The sequence below is a fragment of the Vidua chalybeata genome, chromosome 9 (genome assembly GCF_026979565.1).
Source record: "Vidua chalybeata isolate OUT-0048 chromosome 9, bVidCha1 merged haplotype, whole genome shotgun sequence".
NCBI lineage: Eukaryota > Metazoa > Chordata > Aves > Passeriformes > Viduidae > Vidua > Vidua chalybeata.
Window position 1 is genome coordinate 19,402,950 of NC_071538.1, and position 26,620 is coordinate 19,429,569.

The 26,620-nt window shown below is 37.2% G+C and overlaps 1 protein-coding gene across 6 annotated transcripts; it reads left to right on the top strand.

Annotated features, from left to right (window-relative positions):
- Positions 1–22,256, top strand: SH3GLB1 (SH3 domain containing GRB2 like, endophilin B1). 6 transcript variants are annotated; one of them, XM_053950577.1, is made up of 11 exons: positions 1–171; positions 2,927–3,068; positions 5,627–5,755; positions 7,429–7,562; positions 7,947–8,039; positions 10,041–10,127; positions 11,513–11,536; positions 15,445–15,534; positions 16,004–16,104; positions 21,041–21,272; positions 21,786–22,256. In XM_053950577.1, the coding sequence occupies exons 1-11, from the start codon at positions 100–102 to the stop codon at positions 21,891–21,893; spliced, it is 1,212 nt and encodes a 403-aa protein (XP_053806552.1). In that variant the 5' UTR covers positions 1–99; the 3' UTR covers positions 21,894–22,256. The 6 variants fall into 6 exon arrangements, with proteins under 6 accessions (XP_053806552.1, XP_053806553.1, XP_053806554.1 ...); XM_053950578.1 differs by having other exon boundaries at positions 10,041–10,079; XM_053950582.1 differs by lacking the exon at positions 1–171 and adding an exon at positions 590–668.
- Positions 22,257–26,620: the final 4,364 nt, after the last annotated feature.

Here is a 26,620-nt window from a genome sequence, read left to right on the forward strand (position 1 = left end):
CGGGCCCGGCACCGCCCCCGGCGGCTCCCACAGGGACGGGCCGGAGCGGCCGCCGCCGCCGCCGCGGGTGTCCGGGCTGAGTCAGCGCCCCCGCCCAAGATGAACATCATGGATTTCAATGTGAAGAAGCTGGCGGCTGACGCGGGCACCTTCCTGAGCCGCGCCGTGCAGGTACGAACCGCCCTCCCCTGCCGGGCCCTCGCCGGGACGGGCGTCTGCCGGGGCGGCTCCGCGCCGCGACGCTCCAGCCGGGGTCGAGGCCGCGGGTGGCTCCGCTGGGCCGCCGCCGCCGCTGGGCCTGGTGCGGGGCGCTGGCCGGGGCGCTCTCGGCCCCGCCCCGGGGGCCGGGAGGGGCCGGGCCCGCCGCGGGCTCCCAGCTCGGACGGAGCGCCAGGCCCGGCTGTGCTGGCGGGGACGAGGCCGGAGCATTGGCCGGGTCGGGCGGCCATGGGCTGCTGCGAGAAGTCTCCTCCAGCCGGCCCCTTCGGCCGCGGGCTGGGCGTTCGCCAGGCAGGCTGCACGACAGCAGCCTCGGGGGCTGGCGGGGGTGAGACAGGCCAAGGTCAGACGGGCAAAGAGGGGAGAAGGCGCCAGCACTGGGAGCACGAGATGCACAGGCATCAACTGCCGGGAGATACGGCCGGACTTTGGGCTTGCAAAGGACAAAGGTGTGTCTCGCCTGAAATAAACACCTGGGGTTTACTGTCTGCTAGAAACGTGTTCATATCGCTACCTGATCGGTAAAAGTCGAGCTCGGATGCGACACATGAAAGTCCAGTACGTGTCTGCTTAGACTGTTTGATTTGTTTTACCTTTAGTATGGGTTTTAAGCTTGTTTGATAGTCCATTGTTTCCGATTTGGTCTTCCCCTTTCTTCGCAGTAGAAGGTTTCACACTGTGACTGTCTTTTGTTCCTTAGCGCTTGTCTTGAGCCGTAATCCTCTTTCCTTATATAATCAAACTTGAACAGATTTGCTGTATGGAGATGGGCATCCAAGCAGTATCTAATAATCCACTTTGTTTTCTTACGAGTTCTCACTGGGTCACAGTCAGGTTTGGAATGTGCTAAGCGTTGTTGTCTGGTCAGTCTGATGTGTTACCCTAGATCTCAATATTCAAGCAGAGCCAATGACTTAGCAGCACAGCAGAGCTCTGAAAATGCAAACTCGTCAAAAAATATTGTTCAAATTGAAATGAAGTTAAAGTAGTCATTATTGCTTCTCTTTGTGTTGGAGGTATTTCCATGCTTCCCCCACTACTCCTGGCTTCTTCCACATCTACCTGCTTCCCTGATCGACTTCTTTTCCTGCCTTCACTTTCTCTTTTCTTGTCGGAAAAGGGGGAAAAAAGGAGATGCAGTTTTACCCTTTGTTGTAAGATCTTGTGATGGGACCTTGTGATTTCATTTAAGTGTATATGCGAAATCTAATATTGTGGTCTTAACTTAGCAATCTTCACACTGCTGAGAGGATTTATGGAAATATTAATAGGAAATATTAATTTTTAATAAAAATACTCTTATCTGTAATTAATAAAAAACAATCCCAGACCTATTTTACTGTATTGTAAAGAATATGTACAAAGTTTTTGAGACCACCTGGCATAGTTTAAAAAGCCTTTAAACAGTAGTAGTACATCCATAAATAAATTCCCTTTTTCCCTGTATGGCAGCTGAACTTCCCCATTACTGCAGTTTGCTTTTGTGTAGAAGTGCAAATGCCAGAAGCGTTGATCAAGATGTGCGTGCTATCAAACTTGGTTAATCTACATGTGACAGAAATGAAAACAAACTTGGACAATGCAATGTACTTCTACTGTATTCTGTTTCCTACTGGCCACCAAAGAACTTGTTAAGAATGAAATTGGACAGTGAGAATGCTTCCAGTCCTGTTTAGTTCCTAATTGGTAAATTTGTTAGCAACTTAATCATAAGCCAGATTCTCCTGGGAATGCCTGACTTTGAACAGCGGGCTGTCAAGGGATAGGATGATCCTTCTGAGGAACTACTGCTCTGAAGGGCGCAGGCAAAGCCCTCACTTCTGGCTTTGCTTGCTTCCCTGATGTGAAATGTGTAGCTTCTCCCTGTCTGGGATTGAAAAACAAACTGCTTGTGGATTTTGTATCAAGCGAAATGAATTGTCTGATGGATTTATTTAGCTAAATGAAGTTATATTGTGCTTCATGGTCACTGAAATCACAGCTTGGACAAAGAACAGCAGAGGTGATCCTGTTGTTTCTGTAAGGCATAACAGGACATCTAAAGAGTTTATCAAACACTGGTTTGTCCTATTCTAAAAAGCAACATACTCCCCACCCCCAAAGATACATATTTCACTACTTCCCAAGAAAGTTTGTTTTAGCTTTTAATCCTTGTCTTTAGAAGATTTCCTTAATGTCTAATTATAATTTAAATCTTCTTACTGAAGTTTAAACTCCCTATTTTTGTCCTGTTTCCTCTGGATAGGACATTTTTTTTTCAATATATTCAAGGTAGCTGCGATTGGAATCTGTTTTGCCTTCAGGTTTTACATGAGGATAATTGACAAACAATTACAAAATATACAAGATTGAAGCAATCTTTTAATTTTCTTTATTACCTCTGGACTTTCATTTCAGTTAATGTTTTAAAGAACACTGTGACAAACTGCTTCACGTGAGAATTCTCAGTACCAAGTTTAGCAGAGGATTTCTTCATAATGTTATAAATTACCTGTTGCATCTTTGTCTGCCCCTTTTTTTACCTGATAGTATGGATGTGTTGGTGAATTTAATAGCTTTCAAATTTGTCCTTAGATTTTTACTGATGGCTGGGGAATGGTTATATCTTTTAAAACATCATCTTCAAACTAATATAAGTGACTGTTTTAAATTTGTCCTGGAAAATTATTTTTATGAATTGAATATTTTTAATCTGACTATCTTGCAGTTCACAGAAGAAAAGCTTGGACAGGCAGAGAAGACTGAACTGGATGCTCATCTGGAGAACCTTCTCAGCAAAGCAGAATGCACTAAATTATGGACAGAAAAAATAATGAAGCAAACAGAAGTATTATTGCAGCCAAATCCAAGTAAGGAGCCCTTCAGATTTCTGTTTTCAACTTTTGAATTAATAGATATGCCAATGTAAATATTTACTGCAATAGCTATTGCATAAGCAATGACTAAATACAGCAGTTTTAAAATTTGAAGGCTGCAGTTATGGAAAGCACATTTTGAAGAGCTGGTAAGAATTGGAGACACTGCCAATTGCTGGTACTTCCTGAACCTTTCAAATGGGGAAAACTTTATACAGAGCTTTTAAAACTGTTGTATTGGTTCTATACTCAGTCTCAGATTGATTGGTTTTTAGAATTGTTTACTGTTTAATTGAATTTCCCATTCTAATTCCAGATATCTTGGGTAGCTGTAAGAACTCTGAAGTTCTTCATGGGGTAAATACAGTGGCTCAAGAAAATTCATTACTATTTCATTATTTAAACTCTCTGCACAACACAAATCCACTTGAAGCAGGCAAGATGAACTAAAATACCTGTCTTTAATAATTCCATTACTGAAGAATTAGCACCCTACTTAAACAATACAAGAAAGTGTCAAATGTGATTTCATCTCTGTTGAGTCTCTTACTGTAACAGAAAAAACATGGGTAGGAAAAAATGAAGTTTTATGGTGTGTTTTATCTGTTTCTGAAATTGCTGCTATGAGTAGTAACGTTGAGGACATCAGTTTCAGAGTCATCCTACGGTTGTTCTAGAGTTTAGAGCTATAGGAATTTGCTAAGTGTATAGATCTAGATTTTAAGTCAAGACGTGGTGTCTAGTCAGTGGGTGAACTACTGAAAAAATCTAAACCTCCTTTGGGTTTGCTCAAATGATAATTTCATAAAACTGCTACTACCTCTGCGCTGAAAACAAGTATTCTCCTTGTAATGACATTCTGAGCTAGGATTTATTAGTAAAGGTAAATCAGACACTTCTCTAATGCCAACTAGATTAATTCTTTATTACAGAGATGTTTGAAGTATTACTTTGGAAATGTCTTGCATCTTTTAGTTCCAGAAAAACAGTATTTTAAAAATAAACCAACTAATCATGTGGGAAGAATGCAGTAGAACTTGCAGAATATTCTAGCTCAAATTTGTACTTTTGTCTAGGCCAAAGGAAATAGTTGTCTTTTTCATTCAATTCAGTATTTGTAGTATCTCTTGGCCTTTTTCAGAAACTTGTAAGCTTCAAATATTGAAGCACTGACTGGAGGCTAGTGGAAGTGCATGAAGAAGTTTCAGTAGAAGGATGATGTATAGTAGTGTCTCCGTTCTGCTCTCCAGTCCATTTTCTGATGGCTAAAAATACTCAGCATTGAGCAGTGATCTTTGTGAATGTAACTTCAGCTGTTTGCTGGCCTACTGGGGAGAAGGATCACATGCTGCAGAGAGCTGCTTTTGGTGGTGGTTAATGGAGTGACCCTGTCTGGGGGAGGAAAAATCATTTTCAGTCTCATTTATAATTGTACCTATAGATCAGACCCATGTAATAGTCCAATAATTTTAGATTACTTTCCAGTTCTTTTGTGATTTAATAAAAAATAAATATTATGGCTTGAGTAAAGAAAACAAATCACTTTTGATAATTTCTGGTTCACTCTTGCTGCCAGGGAATGTGCTGGTACCCATAATTGTCTGTCTTAGATTAATTTTTGTGACCTTCATGAGAGAGTAGTTATTTAATCCATTGCTGTTGAAAGTTGTCTAGTTAACAAATAGTATTAAAGTGGCCGGTTTGTTCACTGGAAAGCTTTGTGGTTGTCTGTACTATTGTAGGCTGAAATTAGTTTTTAGTGACTGTATAAATAAAGCCAGCTAGGTGAGAAATGAAAGCAGTTGGTCAGAGAAATTGGATATTGTATCTGAGGAGTTTGCTTTTTCAGTTACAGAGTCCTTGTTTAGGTGTGTGAGGTCTTTCCACCTAAGAAGCTTCCTGTGGCTTAGTATTATGATAGATGGGTAGTAATGCTCACATAGTCTTGACAAGGTTTTCTGATAATTTTATTGCTCAGACTAAGAAAATATGAGAATGCAAAATGAAACATTTTCTAATAACTTTTAATGGTTTCTTTCAGAGTGTTTCAAGGGAGCAAGGGGCATAGGAAGGAGGATATAATTTCTGGGGCTACTGAACTTTCAGAATATCTTAATAGGGAACTTAGAGTAGTTGTTGAACTTAATTCCTACTGCTAATTGTAGTGAACAATTTTGGTCTTTTTTCTGGAGGGGGAACAAAAGACTTTTCTTTTTAAGGAGAAGTGTTCTGTTATTGCTCTTACTGTGGAGGCTTCTGATCAAAGTTCTGAAAAGCTGTATAACTGTGCTAGTGGAGAAGAAAAGTATAAATTTTCACTTTCCCAGATGGCTCTAGGAAACACTTGAAGGTGGCATGGCAAACATGGAACATGGTCAGTTTCCTGTTTTCAAGAACGGGATCTCCAGCTTAACATTGTTCACTTAATGTTGAGTTTAATGGCTGGATTTTGAAATTCTTTTTTTGTTTTCCTTTTTCTTGTTAGTTTGTTTGTTTCACTTTTCTAAGTTGTTCTTTAAATGACAGTAATTATTTCAAATAAACATTTTTAGATGCCAGAATAGAAGAATTTGTCTACGAGAAGCTGGACCGCAAAGCACCAAGTCGCATGAATAACCCAGAGTTACTAGGCCAGTATATGATTGATGCTGGGAATGAATTTGGTCCAGGAACAGCCTATGGTAAGAAGTAAAGAAACCCATAGATATAGGCTTTTTAATATTTATATTTATATTTTATATATATTAAAAATTATATTACTTGTCTTCCACTAAATAAAACTGTTTAATGACATTTGTATCAGTTTGAGTTGACTTGCTGTATAACTGAGCATTTGGAGATCAGTGATGAGGTTTCTCTCCAAATCTAGAAACAAAACTTGTGGTTGGAATGGTATCCATCTTCATGGATGGATAATTATCTTACCAGAACAACTACATTTGGAGTTTAGTTTCCTTGTTAAAATGTGCAACATCTGCACATTTGACAGTACTTATTGATTTTATTTGTTGTTTGGAGTGAAAATGTTACCTGAAATTGACTTCTGTATTAAGAAACCTTTCTTAAGTATACAGTATTTTTGCTTTTCTTAATATATAATATTTTGATAAGGACAGTAGTGTGGAACACGGTCTAAATTTTATTCCTTCTCTAGTAAATTTACATACTTATGACAAGATGGTTGGGGTATTACCTCTAATATTTTTACACTGCTGTTAATTTAAATGTCTAATTCTAATGTTCTCTAAAACTCTTTAAGTTGCTGATACAAATTCTGCTGTTAATTTAATTTAAACAACTGAAAAATGCAGGTGTCTGTATATAGTATAGTATGCAAACTCAGACAGTTTCCTCTCTTCAAGTCTTTGTTCAAAATTACTGTGGGAGGGAGAACTTTTGTTCTGTGAAGAGTTCCTTATATCTGTAAATAATGATGTTCTTTTTCAAAAAAGGAAACCCCAATTAAATAAAAGAAAATATTTTATAGAATTCTTATGCTAAAATCAATAATGGCAAGCTTTGTTCCTCTTACTTCCACATGATTTTATGTATCTGTGGCTTTCCTTCTGATGATCAGTCTCAAGTCTTGCTTTTTAACATCAAACAGAATTGTACTTACAGGCACACTGTCCCACAAGTTGCAGAAGTTTGTGAATTCAGGCAAATAACATAAAATGTTAGCATATAAATAGACTGTTAGGGTTTCATGTGGTGTCATAAAGTCTTCTCTGAACACTTAGTGTCCATTCTAACTAAGCAGTATCAGGCTGTTGAAATTCCTTTTGATACATTAACTGCACTTTTAATACTTAGCTTGCAACTAAATTTCAAAGTATTGCTCAGTTAAAGTGCAAATGCATATTTAGAAGTTTGAGTAGATAAGGATGAGGAAAAGCACATTATTTTCCAATATTTTAATAAGCTTTTGCCTTGCTACCAACTTCTCCTGTGTTAAGAATGTTGTATAGGAGAGGAAGTTGTTGGATGAAAATAAGTAGGTATGATATCCAGTTCTGAAATAGGTGCTCACTATGGAGTTGCCATGATATGTGGTCTCATTGAAATCTTGCCTTGACCTGTGATTGTTCATAATAAAAATGATTTGGCTTGTTTGTGTGATTATTTATTTTGGTGTGAGTATTTTGTTTGTTTTTATGTTGGGGTTTGGAGTGGTTTTTGGTGGGGGGGTTGAGGTTTTTTTTTTTTTTTGCACATTATTTTCTTTCTTTTGAAGGCCCTTTTCATGGCATTTGATTGTTTTTCAAACTACTGGCCTAAACTTTCCTGACAGTAGCAACCTGTTTTGTGAACCTCCTGCCTGAACAATATAATTAACATATTTTTTCCTTTGCAGGAAATGCACTCATTAAATGTGGAGAAACACAAAAGCGAATTGGGGCAGCAGACAGAGAACTCATTCAAACTTCTGCTATAAACTTTCTCACTCCACTAAGAAACTTCATTGAAGGAGACTACAAAACTATTACTGTAAGTTGAATTGTACATTTTTCAGAATTTCACTCCAATTGTAACTGTCAGTCGTCAAAATGTAGTAGTAGATAATAGTGCATTCTTTTTCCTCCAGGTAATGTAGAAAAAATCAAGTGAAATTTGTGCCTTTGGAGTATTTTCTGGTTTTTTGCTGAGGTAAAAGCAAAATAATGATGAAAACGTTTGTTTGGTAACTGTTGTTCTATGAGAAGTATGCATATTGAGCATAAACTGTATGGGAATAATTGGGATCTAATTCTGCCTCTGTCTTGAACTGAAGAACTTTTTTTTACATGATACTTCATTAAAAGCATTTCCAAGTAGACAGTCTTTTGCTTGTATGTGTACCCATTCTCACAAACTAACCTAACTCACTTTCAGAAAGAACGTAAACTGTTACAAAATAAAAGACTGGATTTGGATGCTGCAAAAACCAGACTGAAGAAGGCAAAAGTTGCAGAAGCCAGAGCTGCAGTAAGTAGAGGGTTTTTTTTTTTTTTTAAAGTTGGTCCATAACTTTCAGACTTATTGATACATATTTTTCAACTTGACTGCTCGGTTATGTTTCCAGTCCTAGCTTCTTACCCTGGTTGTTTTTCTAGGTACTTTTGTAAGAAATGCCTTAGTGGAACACAAGGAAACAGAAGTGAGTTACTGATCAAGGTGTTAGTCTTTTAAATATTCCATCAAGTTAGACTTACTTACTCTCTTCTTGTTTTATAGTCAATGAGTCTATACTGTCAAAAATTAATTGATACAACCTGCCAATATGGGTGTAAATAGAAGTACTTGAATCTCTGTAAATGCTGAAGTGTGTGTATAATTGCTTTCAACTGATGAACCTATCTATATTTCTCTATGTCAAAAATATTTGTGGTTTCTCTTTATGTATTGCTTACTATTTTACACCTCCAAACAGAGGTGTGGTGCTTCAGCCCACATGACTTAACCATTCTGATTCCCTCAAAAAATGCTTATTCAAGGAGATTAAATTGAAAAAAAAAAAAGGCTACTGCTTTTTAAACTCTTAAAATGCTCTTAAGTGAAGGAATGGACTGTTGACTGTATGTAGTTTCATCAGGATATATTTACAGTATTTTCATAGCTATTTTTTGACTTAATCCCTAAATGTTCAGCTGTTAATGATGGACAGTGAAATGTTTTCTCCTGTAAGGGTCATGCAAATAAAGAAATCCAGTCAATTTAAATACACAGGGACAGGGTACATGATGGAGAGGCAGAAGAAGGACTGACAGATTTTACTGGCTTTTCAGAATGCATGTTTGTCCTGAAAGATCTGAGAGACATTATCTTGAGCTTTGAAGTGTGTTGCATCTTCGTGATCATGATCCATCTAAAAACTGACATACTCTACCTGACAGTTCTGCTCTTCTGTGTCAGTCCATGTCATGCACACTGTCCCTCTGTATTTAAACTAGCTTTATTTTTAAGTCTATGCATGCATTTTCCCATGTGTAAATTCTTTGCAAAAAGAGTCACTTCTCTATTTGTCAAGCTTTCTTAATTTGTAAGACTAACTACGGAGAACAGAGAAGGTTTTGATTAGCATGTAGTGCAATTTTGAAGCAATGGGTAGAGGAGCATTGGATAGTAAACTATTCCTTTGCTTGACTTTGTTCAGAGTTAAGTTTAAAAAAAGAGTGTTTTTATCTTCCTTTGTGGTGTGGTAGCAAGTATGTACCTTACTTTCTAAAGCAATGAAAAGACCATAAGGAATTGTTCCCCTTGAGCCTGGTATTAAAATTATATATATATTATACTGAAGTTTTAATTCCATCACCAGTGCAATCATTCAGAGCTTGGTGCCAATTGCTGCTGCTACTACTTGATCCTAAGTATTCATACAGCAAGTATGCAGTTTTATGCACATAAGTTAGTGCTGGAAGAGCATGAAACTCTAAACCTCTTCACTATTTTGCATATACTTTGCTGTCAAAATGTAATTAAAATTAATGTGCATGTGTAAGAAGTATCAGGTTGTAGAATGCCAGCAGAAATAACAAAATTGCACCTCTTCCTTATCTTCTGCAATATAGAAGTGAGAACTAACCTGGATGTAGGTGTGATGCAAATGGGTTATAGTCTCCTGGCTCCCTTATTTATAAAGGAAGAAACCTGATAAACAGGGCTGGACTGATAGGTTAGTGAAGTGTATTGAGCTATGACACAAGTTTTTATGCTTTACTATTTTCTGTGACAGGTTAAAGCGCTAAATTTTATCTACATGTGATTACATATTTTTATACCTGGGAAAAATAATTTGAAAATTGCTTACTGTACAACTGAAACAGCTTAGTTCAGTATTTAAAATCAAAATCCAAACTGTTTTATTTATCTATATTCACTTCACAGTCTTGTTTTGCATAAGCTTGCAGTGCTTTGTGCTAATAATCTCTTTACCTGCTATATTTGCAGTTTTATAACTTGCTTTTGTTTTTTATCTATACACTTAAGCAACTAAACATCTCTCAGCCTGAAGAGAATAACATTATGGTAAATGTCTCTTACATGCTCAACTTGCTGCATGTAAAATGGCTAAAGGTTTGTTGGCCTCCTGTGTTCATTCATTTTCCTGTCAAATGTTTCCTCTTGCTATCCAGCTCATTTTGGTCTTGTTTCAGATGTTTTCCATTCTAAAATAGATTGGTGTAATGCACTAAATACACTTATGTCAGTACAGCATTGGATGTTATTTTAGCAGATTATTTCTGAGAATTTGAAAGATACAGTATTATATTATAAATTCTGTGATTTTATTAATGTAAACTTAGGATACAAAGGGGTTAATTTTTCACTTCTGAAATTATTTTCACCTATTAGAGGAAAGGAATGATTTAGTTTTCCTATCTTTTTAATATGAGTAAAAGTGAATTATATGAAACAGCCAGGAATATGCAGAAATTACTCCCTTCAAGCAGTGTGTTACAAAGAACTGCAACTGAATAATGTCACAGAAGTTAGTGGCTTAACTTAGAGTACAATGTATCCTAAGCTTGTTGCAAGGACTCTCTAGCACAGCTGGTTTTAGCACTATAGTTGTGAAAATGGAAGAGAAAGGGATGAATTAGTTATGTACAGCATAGACTGTGCTGTCCAGCCTGTTCTGGTTGGGGTTTGGATCTGCATGGCATATTTGGTTTCATCTCAATTTATTGTTCCAGATTTCTCAGCTGTGACCAGATAAAAAAATGAGCAAATAAACTTGTTTGTTATAGTTTGCTTCTGCAACCTTTTTACACATTTCTTCCTACTCCTGATTGTGTCATCATCTTACAATGGAGGAAGATGAAAATAACCACATTGCAAGAGGGAATTGAAAGAGCAAGCTGAAGTAATTAACTTTTAGACTAAATCTCTTGCAGTTCTGTGATTTTGCTGTGCTTGCTACTACTCTAATACTCAATGTGAGATACATCTGTAGCAGTTTCAATTAAATTTAGGTTTCAGTCAAAGTGCTTGTGAAATAGAAAACTGGTAATGAAATTAGCAAGAGAAAGCATTCCTATCTTTCAGTGTAAAAATGAGAATAGCTTTCCATAGTTTTCCATTATTATAACACATTAAAGTAACTTAAGTTCCTCCTAAGGTAATTTGGTTTGTCTGATTCATGTCATTTTTTAAAGTAGTTATGTCTTGTGTTGTAATAGCTTGTTTTAAGTAGATTCTTGTAATACATGAGTTCTACAAGTCACACTCTCTTCAGTATCTTACTTCATAGATGTTATGCTATCCATATCCATAATAGATTAATTGTGTACGAAGGGTTTTGGGCAACTGACTTGTAGCACTCCTCAAATCCCTGTGAAGTTCTGAGGACAGGAAAGTACTTAAAAGCCAAAGTGTGATTATATACTGTAATAGAGTACCACCAGTGTCTAAGTTTGTATGTTTTTATTTTCTCCTCCCCCACTCTTAATGCTGACTAGATATGGGCTGAGGAAGTGACAAAAGTAAGTAAACACTTTTAAAATTGCAGAATTCTGAAATTATAACTTGTGCTGGTCTACTGTAATAAGGGACATTACATGTTGTTGATTTCAGTCTGATGCTGGCAGCCTGATGCATTACATCAGAATACACTGGGCCCCTCCTGGGCCTTTCAGGTTTCAGTAGCAAAACAATGCCTGGGGCTTGTTTTATAGTAAACTGTTTCTGGCTGTCACTTAGTACCAGTACCATCTGATTCTCATGGGACAAGATACAACAGACAACTACAGGACTTCTCTCAAAATTTACTGGTATGATAGTCTCATAAGAACAAGCTTTTTTGAAAATTTTCAGAAATACTGGAGTTTAGTAATCTAGACTCTCCTGAAAACACTAATCTTCAAGTTTTACCCAGAACATGGGACACCTCACCTTTCACCCCAGTGTCACTAGCTCTTCTGCAGCTTAAGTTAGGGAGTAGGCACATCTGAAAACTGCACCTGCCCTGAAAGCTAGTTCATAAGCTTAGCATTAGCCTTGGGATGGGTTGCAGCTTGCTCTGTCATGCTGTCCCTTGCCCAGGGACAAACTCGGAGGAGCTAATGGGCTGTTTGGCAGTGGCTGCTGCAGTGCCTTGAGAAGGGCTGTTCTTAGGCTCACTGGCTCTGACAAACCAGCATTGGCAACAGGCTGTGAGGGGGTATGCTAACAGGGAAGGAGGGATTTCTTCGTGGATTTCTGTAGAGGAGGGGTAATTAAAATTATGTCAATAGAAGGAGAGCAGGGGCTTTGGAGTACAGTTTTTAATGGGCAACTAGCTAGGCAGCTTTGGGAGGTGTAGGGAGAAGCTGGGATATGCAGCTTCAAGTGAAATCTTGGGAGTTGTGGGAGTTGCTCTTCCAGCTTTCTGTGAGTTATGGTGCCACAGGTGAGGATGAGTGTGAGTTCAGAGGGAAGGAGGCATTTAAAGTAAAAGGAGGGTTAACTGTAAAAGGAGGATGAGGTCAACTGTGATCCCAAAGTTTGAGAATTATTTAATGGATTAAGTAAAGTAACATTTCGAAGCAGGAAACCTGTCTGCTGGTCCTATATTGGGGACAAAATAGCAGGGAAAGAATACTGCTGTATTGAAAACGAATCTTGAAGCTATTTCCTTTTCAGAGACAAGGACAAGCAATTTTTAGGGTAGTGAAATTTAACAGATTAAGTCTCAGAAAGAAGAAATACTACAAAGTGCTTAACTATAGCATAAAGAAGACAAAAAACTTCAGCTCTTGTAATAAATTATGTAATTTAGGTCCCCTTTTTATTTAGTATATAAATAGCAGAGACTATTGAGAAGAAACTTCAAGATTATGTACAGCCAAGGGAGCAGTAATCCATCCACATTTCTAAAGGCAGTCTGTCCTCCTGTGTTTGAGAGTTGGAGGAGGAGATTGATGAATGTTTTCAATTTAAATATAAGCTTCCCAGCAAAGAATTCAGACCATCCAGTCATCACTGGCTTAATTACAGTTTTGGGGTTTTTTTGAGTTAGAATAAAAGATGTGCATGGTGGCAATATGACAAACTTCCTTCAGTTTAGCTTCCTCAAACTCTGCATTTCAGAAGGAATATTAAATACTAGGCACAGCTGTATATCCACTACCAGTGTTTTACTAAAAGTGTGTCTAGTAAAACAACATTAGCAAGGTGATTTTATTTCATATGCATTTATGTGTTGTCCCTTCACTGCAGGATTGCACAGTATTTCTAAGAGGTCCTGTACTCCAGTGTGAAATCTGGGGAGATTATTTACATTTGAATACTCAGATTCAAAACCTGGGGTCATATTCTATAGTTGCAGAGCAAGTACCATTTTGAGGAATCTTCATGAGACATACCTAGTGAGGCCTTTTAATGATCCTAAAAACACAATACAACTGCAGCTGGGAAGTTTAGTCTTGTATTTTTGAGCTCTTCACTCTGTTCAGAAATAAAGGTGATCAGGCCATAAACTTCCCAGCTTAAAAGTCAGCTGGTTTTCACCTTTACCCCAAGGTGTAGAATAGATACGCTGTCCTACTACTGTTCACTTAGCAATACTGAAAATAGGGATGGGCAAAACTCATTAAAGACATCATCACGTAATTCAGTTAATGGAAATCTCTATGAAACCACTACATTGGGCTTTTTAAAAAATATTTTAAGTCACTCTGTACTGACTAAGTTAATATATGTTACCACATTGCCTACTTTTCCTTTTCTTATGGAAAGTAGTTGATTTGCTAGAAGGTTGTTGAAACAAATACAATTATTCTGATGGAAATGTCCCCTTCTTGTAAGTTCCTGTTCTTCTGTATTTACTTACCTAACAGGGAGATAGAAACACATTAGCAACTGCTCACTTCAGAGAAGCAAGAGACAAAACTATTTCTCTCCAGATAAATGATTTACTTATTGCTTTGATGGATTTTTAAAAGAAAATTAAGTTGTTGCTTTTCTTCCCCTCTTGGCTATCAGATTAGCTTTTTTCATCTGTTTGTTCTTATATTTCTCTCAAAGACTGACAGATGAATTTCACTGATACTAATTCAAATTTAATCAGAAAATTCCAAGCAAAGATTCTTTCCTCAAGAAACTTTGAAGACCTAATTAATTTGAAACTTGATACAAACACTGCTATCTCAGTTTTGAGTAAAAGGCACACGGTTCTCTTTAGGTACTTCTTCAGTGTTTAATTACTGTGTAAGCCCTTCCAGCTGCAGTGACTTCAGATGGAAAACGGTTCTTAGGTAATTGTGTCATTCTTCTGTGCTCTTTTCTGAGGTTCCATGTGACTCTTCATACTGATTAACATTAGCTGAATGCAAGAGCAGAATGGTTGCAAACACATAAAATGCTTTTGAAACCAGAGTTTTACTGGTATCACCTCATTAATTTTCCTGAAAATATATTTCTCCTTTCTGAGAATAGTAATTGCTGCATCTTGGACCTAATGTAGATTTTTGCCCTTGGGTTTATTTTTAGAAACAAGGCACTAAATTAATATAAGCACTGAGGCGAGGTAATCCAGATTCCAGGCTGGGGACATTCTGTCTTGGAGCAATGGATCTTAGAGGACATATTCTGTATATGTGTGTTTAGTGTAATTTTTTTTCTTCACCCCCGAAAAAAAGTACTCTAAAGTAATTTTAGCTGTCCTAGATTGAAGTAATTTAAAACTTAAAAATCATTGAGAACTATATTTAACAGGGAATAAATTTGAATTATTGAAATATGAAACTTGTGTTACATCATTTTAATAGAAATTTTACTCTAATTGTAGCACCAAGTTTAGAACATTTTGTATAGTTCAGGTTTATTTATTTCAAAGACTCCTTGATTACAAGCTCCAGAAACAGTTGTAGTAGTTTGGTGGCCAGTATAAGACATTAAATTATGAGACATCCTGGTAAAACTTCACATCAAAGATTTATGTACAGCTGATTGTTGTGCAGTTATGTGGCAAAAATAACGTGAGATTTGCCTTGAATTATTTCATCAGAGATCTGTTAAGTTGATGTATAGAAAAAAATTACATTATTCTTGGCTGCCATTGGTATGCTGACAAAACCCCTGGTGCAGACGTGGTTGTGCCAGTGAACACTTGGTTTGTTATGGGGAGAGGTGGGGTAATACTGCTGGCAAAGAAATGCCTTTCTTTTGCATATGTAGTAGGTGTCTGATAGGAAGCTGCTTGCTGTGTACACAGGGCCTCAACATTTCTGAACCCAGAATGCAACTACTGTTTTTGCCAAGTAGAGATCTGCAAAGAAAAAGCCCATTTCAACCAGCTGAGCTTGTGATTCATGCATTTGTATGAGCAGTTCTGCATCAAGTGGGACTGCTGCAGTGGGCAGGTGTAGCACAGAGCACTGTACCTGTACCTGATGTGCATTCTTGCTTTTAGTCTGAACAGGAGGTGCGAATTACTCAGAGTGAATTTGACCGTCAAGCAGAGATTACCAGACTGCTGCTGGAAGGAATCAGTAGCACACATGTGAGTACCCAAAAGGTGTTGAGGAAGAAAGTCACTATCAGGGTGCCTTCTAAAGATAGCTGCAGTAAACCACTTGGGAACTCTGGTCTATGAGGTTTCACTTCAGTGCATTAAAGCATCAAACCACAAGGGTTATTTTTTTTTTTTTAATTCTAATTTAATAGCTACTGAATTTAACTTTACTTTCCCATTAACCTGCAGAATGCAGGAACTGTCATTTTCATTCTTTATATCCAGCTTCCCGTTAAATCAGGTCAATTGAGTGTTGAAACCACAAAAATGTTTACTCAAGTATGTGAATTTTTGTGACATTTTATCCTGTTTGCCTGGTAAATGCAGGCACTCTGCCTGTCTGGTGTTTATCCCTAAGTGCCAGTATTGGCATTAGCACCTGACTTGGTGCCTGCTCTTTCTAATACAGCTTGGTGCCCTTGTAGACTAAACTCTGGAATTCTTTGCTGCGTTACAGGCACATCATCTCCGCTGTCTCAATGACTTTGTGGAAGCTCAGATGACCTATTATGCACAATGTTACCAATATATGTTGGATCTCCAGAAACAACTTGGAAGGTAGTAATACTGTATAAACTTCAGGAAAAGGCTCAGGTTTTAATAAATGCTTTTGAATGGTAGGAAAATGTACACTGATAGAACAGTGGTGGACACACAGGCATGCTGGACTCAGGCAATTAATATGTAATTACCTGGTGCAACTACTTCCCTAAGCCTACACACAGCGCTAAAGCTTTTTGAGAGTTATCTACTGAGATTTTATATATTCTGTAATTGAGGAAGGTGAGCTCTTGGTCACCTCATTTAATGTGACAAAAAGAAATTTCTAGAGATTTATTTCTAGTCTCAGTTGTAGTCTCAGTATTTCAGTTGTCTTATGCTTCATGCTACTAAACCAGTGTGCAATGTGGGAAAAGTTTAAACACTTCCTATAAATTCCTGTTGCCCCTTAATTCAGTACAGGTCATTATCTGATCTGATGAAACGCTGTTCTCCACTTTTAACTGAGTTGCCAGCATAGATACTGTATAGGGAGAAATCTATTTCATCCTGTCTATTATCCAGAGCACACGAACAAGTTTGTCTTGTTTCATGAGTTTAGCATTTTTAAAGTAAGAGAAGAAGCTGACATTGATTTGTGCTCTTAATCCTTTTTGTGTGATGGGTGGGAATGTAGAGAGATCTACATACTTACACTTCATAAAGTTTCTCTATTCTAATTCCTCACAAATCACCCTTTCTTAGAGTTACACAGATCATGTTAATTACGTGAGTGTATGCACTGAAGAATTGTCTGTACTTAGAAGTTTGTTGTGGTGTCTGTTCTAGGTAGCTGTCTCTGAGGTATCTCTGTTTATGTTTTCCCTGACAAGGAAGTAAAAACAAAAGTGGTTTTGAGTCTTACCCTTTTCCTGACTTGCAACTTCCTGTGGCATTTGATTTCCTCAGTTTGTTTAAATTGTGTAGCTTAAAGATTTTTTTTTTAGTCTTGAAAAACACTAAACTGCTAAATTGTAGTTTAAAGTATTTAAAATTTCCATCCAAAAAAGCTACATCTTTAAAGTTACATTCCAATCTAATACAGTCCAGATATTCAACTATAAAATGTGGTAGCACATAAATACAAATGATGGAATTGAAAGCTTGAAAACAAACATTTACAGTATTAAGGAAAAGCAACTTTTAAATTAGAAATTAAGTGAAATATATTTACACAACTATTTTGAGAGGATTTTTAAAAATGTGTACTCGTATCCTAGTGTATTTATCAAACAGAAGGCCTTAAACATAATACCCTTATTCTAAGGAAGAATAAATTCCTCTTAATTTCTGCTTTAGGATGTATAGCTTGTCCCAGAACTGCTGTTTTTGTTGAAAATTTATACCACATATAAAAAAGTGTATTTGAAGAAAATAGTTTCTTTAGGAAAACAGAAGGATGTATCTTTATGTGGCTGTGATCTGATTAGTATTTTTAATAAAATTACTATGACTGGTAGAGAACCAGAAGCATGGAAGCTTTGCAAAATTCTAAATGCCTCTAACAGTAAAATGAAGTTTCTCTGCCTATGTAGATTAAAATAGTTATGGTATTAAATCTTGGGTGTGTCTTTCCTTCCTTGTGCAAGGAAATCCCACTTGAAGTATAGCAGAGCACTGGGACAGGTCTCAGGTTGTGCTCCTTGCTTCCATTTATAGGGATGTGGTGTGTAGCCCTTGCAATAAATAAGTAGATGAGTGGGGTTTGTGTTCTGTGCTCCTGAGGTTGTGGGCACATAGAGACCAAATAAACAACTTGGGCAGCTCAGCTAGATGTTGGTTAGGTCTGCCAGTGCTGTGTTGGTTAACACATTGTGCTGAGTTACACAGCTTTTCACACATCTAAGAATGGTATTGTGCAATGTTCTCACATAAAAGCCAAGAACTGTGAAGCACTGAGTTTCGTTTTGAGGTTGCTAATGGACCAGAGGCATTCAGCCTCTAAGTGAGATCAGTTTGTTACTTGAAACAGAAATCTGGTTCTCAGAGGAGATGCAGATGATATTTTCCCTGGGTCAGAACCTAGGGCATACACCCCTCCTGCTTCCAAAGCTGAGAACTGATCTTCCTGATGTACTCTCCAGAGGCAACTGTAAGGAAGGTGGGGGAAAAACTTGGACCAGTTCTCTTTATATAAATAGACATATTTTTATGGATGTTTCTTTTCAAGGCAGCACCAGCTGCTTATCTCTGTACTGCCTTCCCCTCCTGTGAGGCTGGATTGATTCTTTAAATCAAATCTCCCTTTTTTTCTTATTTTCAGTTCCTCAGAATGAACTAAACTAATCTATTTCAAATATTCTGGTACTCTGGCTGCTTTTTTTTCTTCCTGACAACTGCTTTTGCTCTGAAGTTTCTCAGCTTCCCTTACAAACAAATGTAAGCTGTGGCATAATTTTTTCAGATTATCTATTACTAATATCTTACTCTACAAGCTGTGAAACTCCGGTTATTCAAACATTCAAAATAAAAACACTGAACCAGACAACCTCTGTATAGCTGAAGCCTTCCAGTAAAATGCCTTACATATGGCTTTGCAAAAAGGAGTGAGACCTAATGCTCCACTGATTGACAGAATGGTTATAAAGTTTTGGCTTTCTGTTCCACTGACTGTACAAACCAGTGACCCTTTGAACTGAGCAGAATGATTTACAGGTAATTACTGTGTTAACTGGGAACAGGTTTAGCAGTATATTGAAGAGTCATTTAAGAATATTGAGAAACAGCTGATTGTCATTTACAATTAAATCCCTCTGGGTGAATTCCAGCTAATCATGTAATAAATACATCATGAGGCACAGCTGAGTTATACCTACAGAAATGTGGGGTCTGGTTTTGGCTCCCTTTATTCTGCTTGTTGGATTTGTTCAGGGAACATGATGAACTAGTTTGAAAAACTAATCTAGCAAATGAAAAAAAAAATTGGTGGAGTTATCTTCTCTTCTTGGTGAGTTGAACCAGCTCTTTATGATCAAGTGGGGTCAAGGTAAGCCTCAGGGGGATGTGGGACTTCCTCCTTTGCACAGTAGTAAGCTGCTGCCTAAATTCAGAACAGTTTCCTGAAAGTCTTCCCAGTTTTTACATGCAATTTGGTCTGACTGTAGTGCTGGCCTCCATATTATACTGCTGCTCTTTTCTTTAAGTCAGATACAATTGTGACTGCAAGATGAATGTGTTTAATAAGCTATTCTCATGGAAAGTTAGTTAACTTCCTGATTCTTGGTTAGTTCAGGTTGTTGAATCAAAAGCAGCAGATTGCTAGATCTGACTCAAATGATAGAGAATGAACATCTGTGCAAAAACGGGGCATAGGAGTGGGTCTACCCTGTTTGGTGGCATTGTGCATTTACCAGGTTAAGTATAGTGTGAACCTGGAACCTTGTATGCAGGACTGCTGCAGCTGTTACAGATATGAGCTGCATTAGTTCCACTATTTATTGTCACATGAACCAAAAATTAGTTGCTGCATTGATGGGTTTAGTTTTTACCTGCATCAGCTCCCTAAACCAGCTCCTCTTATATGAGCACCAATAATGCTGCAGATATGGTTTTGGGAATATACTGATCTGGATTTACATGGGTGCAGTTGCCACTGAACTGCACCTTCAGAAGCATCTGACAGGGGAGCAGAGGTGGGCAGGATGAGATGAGGCTGTTTTTCTGGTGGGTTCATATGCTGGTGGTGTGGATAGATCTTCCTTATGTCAGAAGAGTGGGCACACGAAAGGAGGGGGGAGGTAATATGCCCATATCCCAGATGTTAATGAAGAGGCATCCACGTAGAAGGACTGAAGAGGGGAGTTATGTGTGGGAATTCAGTGGTCCAAAGAATGGAAGGAAATGCAACTACAGTTCCAGGTCATCATGACTCAGTCTAACTCCTAGTTGCTGGCCCTTTTTTACTGCATCAGCTCTGTCACTTTTTAAAACCTCTATTGACCTACTCTTAAGGTAGACCCAGATGGGTGTTAGAACCAAGTAAGGCAGCAAAGGGACAAGAAATTGTTACATCAGCTGCTAAATAACTGAGTTCAGTCTGCCACAGGACTGCATCCCAGAATGTAGGGCAGAGGGACATGAGATGTTCTCAGAGCTCATCATTGCTGGTCCATTCTTCCTACTCCACTGCCCCAAAATCTCTAGCTGCTTTGCTCTCCTTTTTGCTCCTTCCATTTTTCAGTCATATATTCTGTGCTTTCCCTTGTATCTGCTCTGTCACTCATAACAGTTTTTTTGTGACTGAGCTCATTAACTAAGTAGGATATTATACACTTTTTTCCCTCTTTTTCAGTCAGGTTAATGAATTTAATTAACTTCATGGGAGGGTCTGGCAAGCACTATGGCTGGCACTGAGCAAGTAGCAACCTGACCTAGAAATGAGGAGCTTAAGTTGATATAAGTTCATTTTTAGTGTAAAAAATGTTTTTTTGTTTTACAGCATGAAGTTAGCTGGATCAATGAACTGATTTAGATTACAAAAATAGTTGTGTGGTTTTTCTTGCTTTCAGAGGGAGGTTGTGGTTTTAAGTTGTATTATATTTCCCTGATCTGGTTCATCAGCACAATCTTTTGTGTAACCACATAATTGAGGAATGAGCAGGAGGAGGTGGAGGCTGCTTTTCCTGGCAGAGCTGTCAAAAGAAATGTTTATCAAAGTACAGTCTGAATTAAGTTTGACCAACAGTGCTTTCTTGGTTTTGCCTTTTTTTAAGAGACAAATATCCAGGGTTTTTTAAGGTGGCAGTATTCCTTTTAAATTATATTGATTTGATTTATGCTACTTATCAGGAACAAGTATATTTATGTTATACAACTCTCAGTACTGTTCTCTTACTGCTATCTACTGGTGTTTATTGCTGATAAAAATAAGAAGCTAATTTAGGCATGGGAGCATGTATAATGCCCTGTGTAAAACAGATTCACTCAGAAGTATTTTTTTTTTCCCCTCTCACAGCTTTCCATCTACTTTCCTCTCTAACAACAATCAGTCTTCCACAACTCCTGTGCAGAGTGTTTCTTCTCCCTCAGTCTTGGCCTCAGCCTCTGCTTCACTGCCTTCAGTAAGCAATTCAATGGTTACTTCAGGCCTCAGTGAACTGAAGTCATCAAGTGGCAGCAGAAAAGCAAGAGTTCTCTATGATTATGATGCTGCAAACAGCAGTGAATTGTCTCTACTTGCAGATGAGGTAAGAGTTTTCTATATACCTTATTTATTTGAAAGTAAAATGGCAATGTTTTTGAGTAGCCAGTTAAGATTGCATTATTTCAATATTTTTGACTTTTTTCTTATGTAGAGAGTGACTTAGATAGAAGCTGTGGGCTTGGATTTTCTGTGAAGATGTAGCACATCAACACCATCTGTCTTTCCATCATGTAGTCTACAGAAGTTTCTTTTAGGCTGCCTGTTAAGGCTGAGGGTGCACACACAAGTTAAAGATAAAACATAATAGAAAGTAAACAGTAATGAATAGAATTTCAACAGAAAAAGGGTACTTTAATATATGATACTGTGTCTATTCTTTTCCATGGACCAGTGAAATAATTTTTATGAGCATTAGATTATGTTCCATGGATGCTCATATTAAATGCTCTGTTTAACCTGTTTAATCTCAATTCCAAGACACTGGGAATCAGATGAAGATAGACTGTAACTCTTCCCTGCAAATGAAGTTTATAATGATGTGTTTCTCTTTTTGTAGGTGATAACAGTGTACAGTATCCCTGGCATGGATTCAGACTGGCTGATGGGTGAAAGGGGAAGTCAGAAAGGCAAAGTGCCTATTACATATTTAGAACTGCTAAACTAAATGGCTGGCCTGAATAGAGACTGTCGATTATGGCAACACCATATTTATATACAATTAACGTTATGTAAGCAGGTTTATGTGTCTTCCATGTTATTGTCTGAGGGACAAATACCAGCCATTAAAAACTGGCTTTTCTGCCAGCATGGTTGCACGGTCAATACTCTATTCAAACTTAATGTGTTTAAAGCTTTTACTTCATGTGCCAAGAACGTTTCCTACAGATTTGTTTCTACTGAAGTTTTCACTAATACAAGCTTCTACTTTTGAGTAATCTAGATTGAAAGCAGAGGTACTGTTTTCTACTGAAATTTTTCATTAATGGCAAAGCTTTTCTTCACATAAAATAAACTTACTGTGAACTGATGCATGTGTAATGCACATTATTTGAATAACCAAAACCAAACATGAAACATAAACCATGTGTTTCTGTTCCAACGCTTGTGGAGCTCAGATGTGCCGAGGCACACATGGCTTCTGCTGAATGTCTTGTGCATTTAGTCACCTCTGAAAACTTAAGGCAAGTTCCCAGTATGCTGAGATTTTAAGCTGAACCTAGGTGGATTGACACAAAGTAGGGACATATATTCTGACTTGTTTTTAACCTGGCCTTGTATTTTTTTCCTTTAATTGCTTTCTAGAAAAGAGACTTAATTCAGTTTGATTAGTAATTATAAAAATTCTTTCAACTGCAAATCAGCCTTTATGTTAAATTAAGCACTGCATTTTGCTAACCAAATATGCACTGTCTCCCTACATTTAAGTAGTTGTAGAGATGAGTGTACAATTGTTCAGATTATAGGTTGTAATGAAATTCTGCATCCCCAATTCTTATGCAACAGTTTGTCAAGTTCTAATTGGATTCAGTTAGTGTTTGGCAATTTGCTTTGCAAGCGAATCTCCTTTCAATGCAGGAAGGAAAAAATGTTTTGAATCTAAAAATGGCTTTCTGAAAGGTAGTATTATTTGTAAATAAAATAACATTTTCCTAAACACTGCACCATTTAACGTTTCATAAGTAGCAGATTTTTAAGGCTGTAAAAAAATTTAAAGAGTGTAGTTGAGGGGAATCTTCCTTTCTTTCTTACTTTTAGTTTCAGTATAGTTAGTTAATTGGGTTGGACTTGTAGAAGGAAACTCCGTCCATCAAGGAGGAAATTCTTCTCCTTGCAGATAATGCAACATGACCAGAAGTCCACTTTAGCTCTCAGGGAACACTGGTACCAGTGCAGAGCAAACTGCTTCTGATCAGCAACTTTATTTGCAAGGACATTTCCTTAAAAAATTTTTAACATTGTCATTGTGAGCGTGTAGTGATGAAACATTCAGCAATAAAAATTACTTGAGTGGGATAGATAAAATTATATTAATTTAGGTGTTATGGCTATTTAATTAAAAAGTGATAATTTTTATTTTGAATTTCACTTCCAGAACTACTCTTTCATTTTTAGAGTGCAGAAGGAAAAAAATATATCACATTGGTTCATCTCTTGGGGTAACTACCAAGAAAATCCTAAATTTATTCTATTAAATGCAAATATTAGAGAGAACAATAATAATAGTTACTGATGAAGTAGAAATAACCATGAATCATTCATGATGTATTAAATAAAATTCATAGGAAGATAAGACTCTACAGTTTAGAAGTAAAAAGACTGAGCCATTTCACCACAGTGATGATCTGCAGTCCTCTCTAATGTGAACTGCAATCAAATGTGTTTAAATTCAAATCAATATTGTTCATTTGACTTAATTTTTAGAATATTCAATATAATTAAAAAATATTCTGCTGTACTGGACTATTTGTATTTAAGTGCAATAAAATGTTACAGAACAGCATGTTAAGTGATGGTGGAGATTTAGTCAAATCTGAGTAGTACACCTATGTGAAGGCAAATTTAGCAGCAGTCAAATTTTTTGTTATGTGTGAACAGCTTAAGCTGTGTGTGAGAGAAATTGAAGTTGACCCTCCATCTGAAAAACTGTATTTTCAGTTCTCCCTGGTTTTGTTTAATTTAAGTAAAAGAAACTTGTTACTGTTTTCTTAAACTGACCTATTGTGAGATTCCCTGTTGTACCCCTGAAAAGGGGAGCTGGCAGAACAGTGCTTGTTTGCACTTGTATTGCACTGAATATAACTTTACTGCAGGTAGTCCCAAAACTAACCTTTGCATGTCACTTTGTTGGCAACTTTCAAGCAGAAATCAACTGAAAGTTTTTGGTTTTGTTTGCTGACTCAATGATTTTGCAACAAATATGAAAGTAAATGATTTTGGCTTTGGGTCTCATATTTCTTTGGTTAATTTCCTGTTTTCTTAGAACAAGCTTTATTGGTTGAAAGAAAGGGGAGGAAAGGTAAACCAGACCAGAAAAATCCAATGTGAAAGTTGTAGACATTTATGAAATCAGATTTCAAACACAGAAAAATATATAGAATATGTATAACCTTACATTTAATAACTGGTTTGGCAAGATAAGTGCATTCAGAATTGATACCCAAGGATATGTGCAGGCAGGGGATAAGTACTTCCATGGCTGTTCAATATATGCATTTTTTTCCTGTATCCACTGGCATTTTACTTCATTCTAATTAATGCTAAAATTTTGAACAGTTTCAAGTAGAATAGTCATCACATTTATATTCTGTAAGAACCCTGAGTGAGTCTTCATCACAACTTATCAGTTTTTATAGCAGATGGGATAATATACAACATCATTAGTGCCAGTAAATTAATACTTTTAGAAAACTACATACTAGTTTTATATAGTTTCTGCCATAACTGCTGGTTTCAATGCTTTCCTAGCTAGGCCAAGCTTGAAAATTAACTGTTACTGATTCTGAACAGAAATTCTGATTTAGACCTCTTGCAAATAACTTTTTGTTACTTCTGTTTCTTCCTAGAGTAGTAGTGTATCTTGGAGAAAAAGTCTCTGGAAATTTTGGCCACAGGTAAACCCATCAGTATGTAGTGTCTAATTGAGACAAATATGTGTGGGAAGGTGGAAAGAAATACCTGTGAGTGTGTGACTGTGCAAAGATATTGAACTTAGCATAGAGCTGTGCCCAAACTAATTAGTTTTCTGATATACAAGCATGATTAGCCCACAAATAGCAGTGTGTTAGTACAGTTCTGTTGCTGGGATTGGAGCTGGCATCTCTGGATCTCATAGTGCAGGAATTACTCTGCTGCCACAGTGTCACCAGTGCAGGTACCAGTTTACTGAATGTTACAGAAGTTGTAGGAAGGGATAGAATTAAGCCCTTATATTCTAGTTGTGAGGATATCCCATATCCTCAAGGAACACTTTAGGAGAGTGACTTTCTTGTTACAATGCAGATGCTGTAGCAGTAGACTAAAGCAGGCATATGAAGATTGAAAAATATGAAGTTTAACAGCTATAGGTGCTCTTCTAAGATGAACTTGAGAGAATTGCTTACAAACTGTTTAGGCAATGACCAGCAAGTTCATGTCCAACAAAAGCTACCAAAAGATGGTTCTGATGTTTTTGGAAGAGAAACAAAGTGGGAAATGCCCAAATGTGAAACTTAAAGATATTTTGACAAAACCATGCAAATAATTGGAATTGATGTATATGCTTAGCATGGGGCTTACAGCATGTAACTGCTGAAAATGTATAGGTGTATTCTGGAACAAAACATTGGCAGAGTAAATGATAAGAGTGATCTAGATTAAATTTTTACATCTGGTAGTTGTAGCTTGATTTTTTTTTTTTCCTTTTCATTCAGGTAGCTGTACAATTGAGTCCTAAATTTGGCCACAAATGGCATCTTCATATTTGCATTTTGCTGTGTTGTTCTCAGTAAAAGAAACACACATGACAGTTTCACTTTTAAATCTGCCCAGGGAAAAAGGTAACATTAAAACTGTTTGGTTCCGATATCAACACATTTAGAGTTTAGTCTCTGAATTAATTGTAAATTGTTAGATTAAATGAGATTAAATATTTGATTATCAGCACTGAATAATGTGCTTGGATGTGAACTCAGTCCTTGAAAAAATGTGCAAGAGTTACCTGAGGTATATTCTAGGAGCCTTGGTGTGATAATATATAGAAAATAAATGAATTTGCTTCTACAGTGGTTCAAAATAACTAGCAATGCAAAAATTCAGTGAACTACTGGCAACTCGAGTGTAACTGTGTAGAATGTGGGGTTTAATGTATTATATCTAGGCTTTCCAGTCTCCTCCTAAAAGCATGCTTTCTGCCAAGCAGCTTCATCAAAGTTCAGTCTGGGAGTTTGACAAATGGTGTTTGCTCATCCTTAATACTTGTACCAGTGCATACACAGAGCCACTTTAAAGATCAATTATCATTTTAACATTCCATGACAATGCTTTTTGCTATTGTCTCAATCAGTCATGCCACAAAATAAACATAGGAAGTACAATATATGTAGCTAATTTTGCCAGAAAACCATGATGTTTATTGCTTGGTTTTTGTAACAAGTTTCTGCTGTCAGCAGTCTCTCTGTCTGGCTTGACAATACCACAAAGGCATAATGATGTTCCCTTTCAAGCACAGGCATTTGAGAGTTCGTGCTGACTCAAGCAAGTACCAGTGCTACCAAATACAAAGCACTATGAAGGTACCCCAGCAGAACCCACTGGGGATATGGGTTGCTTTGTGAGGGTTTAGTTTTCTTCAGGAGTCATTATATTTTCCAGTATTAAGATACCATGTTAAAATTTGAGGTTTAATACGACAAG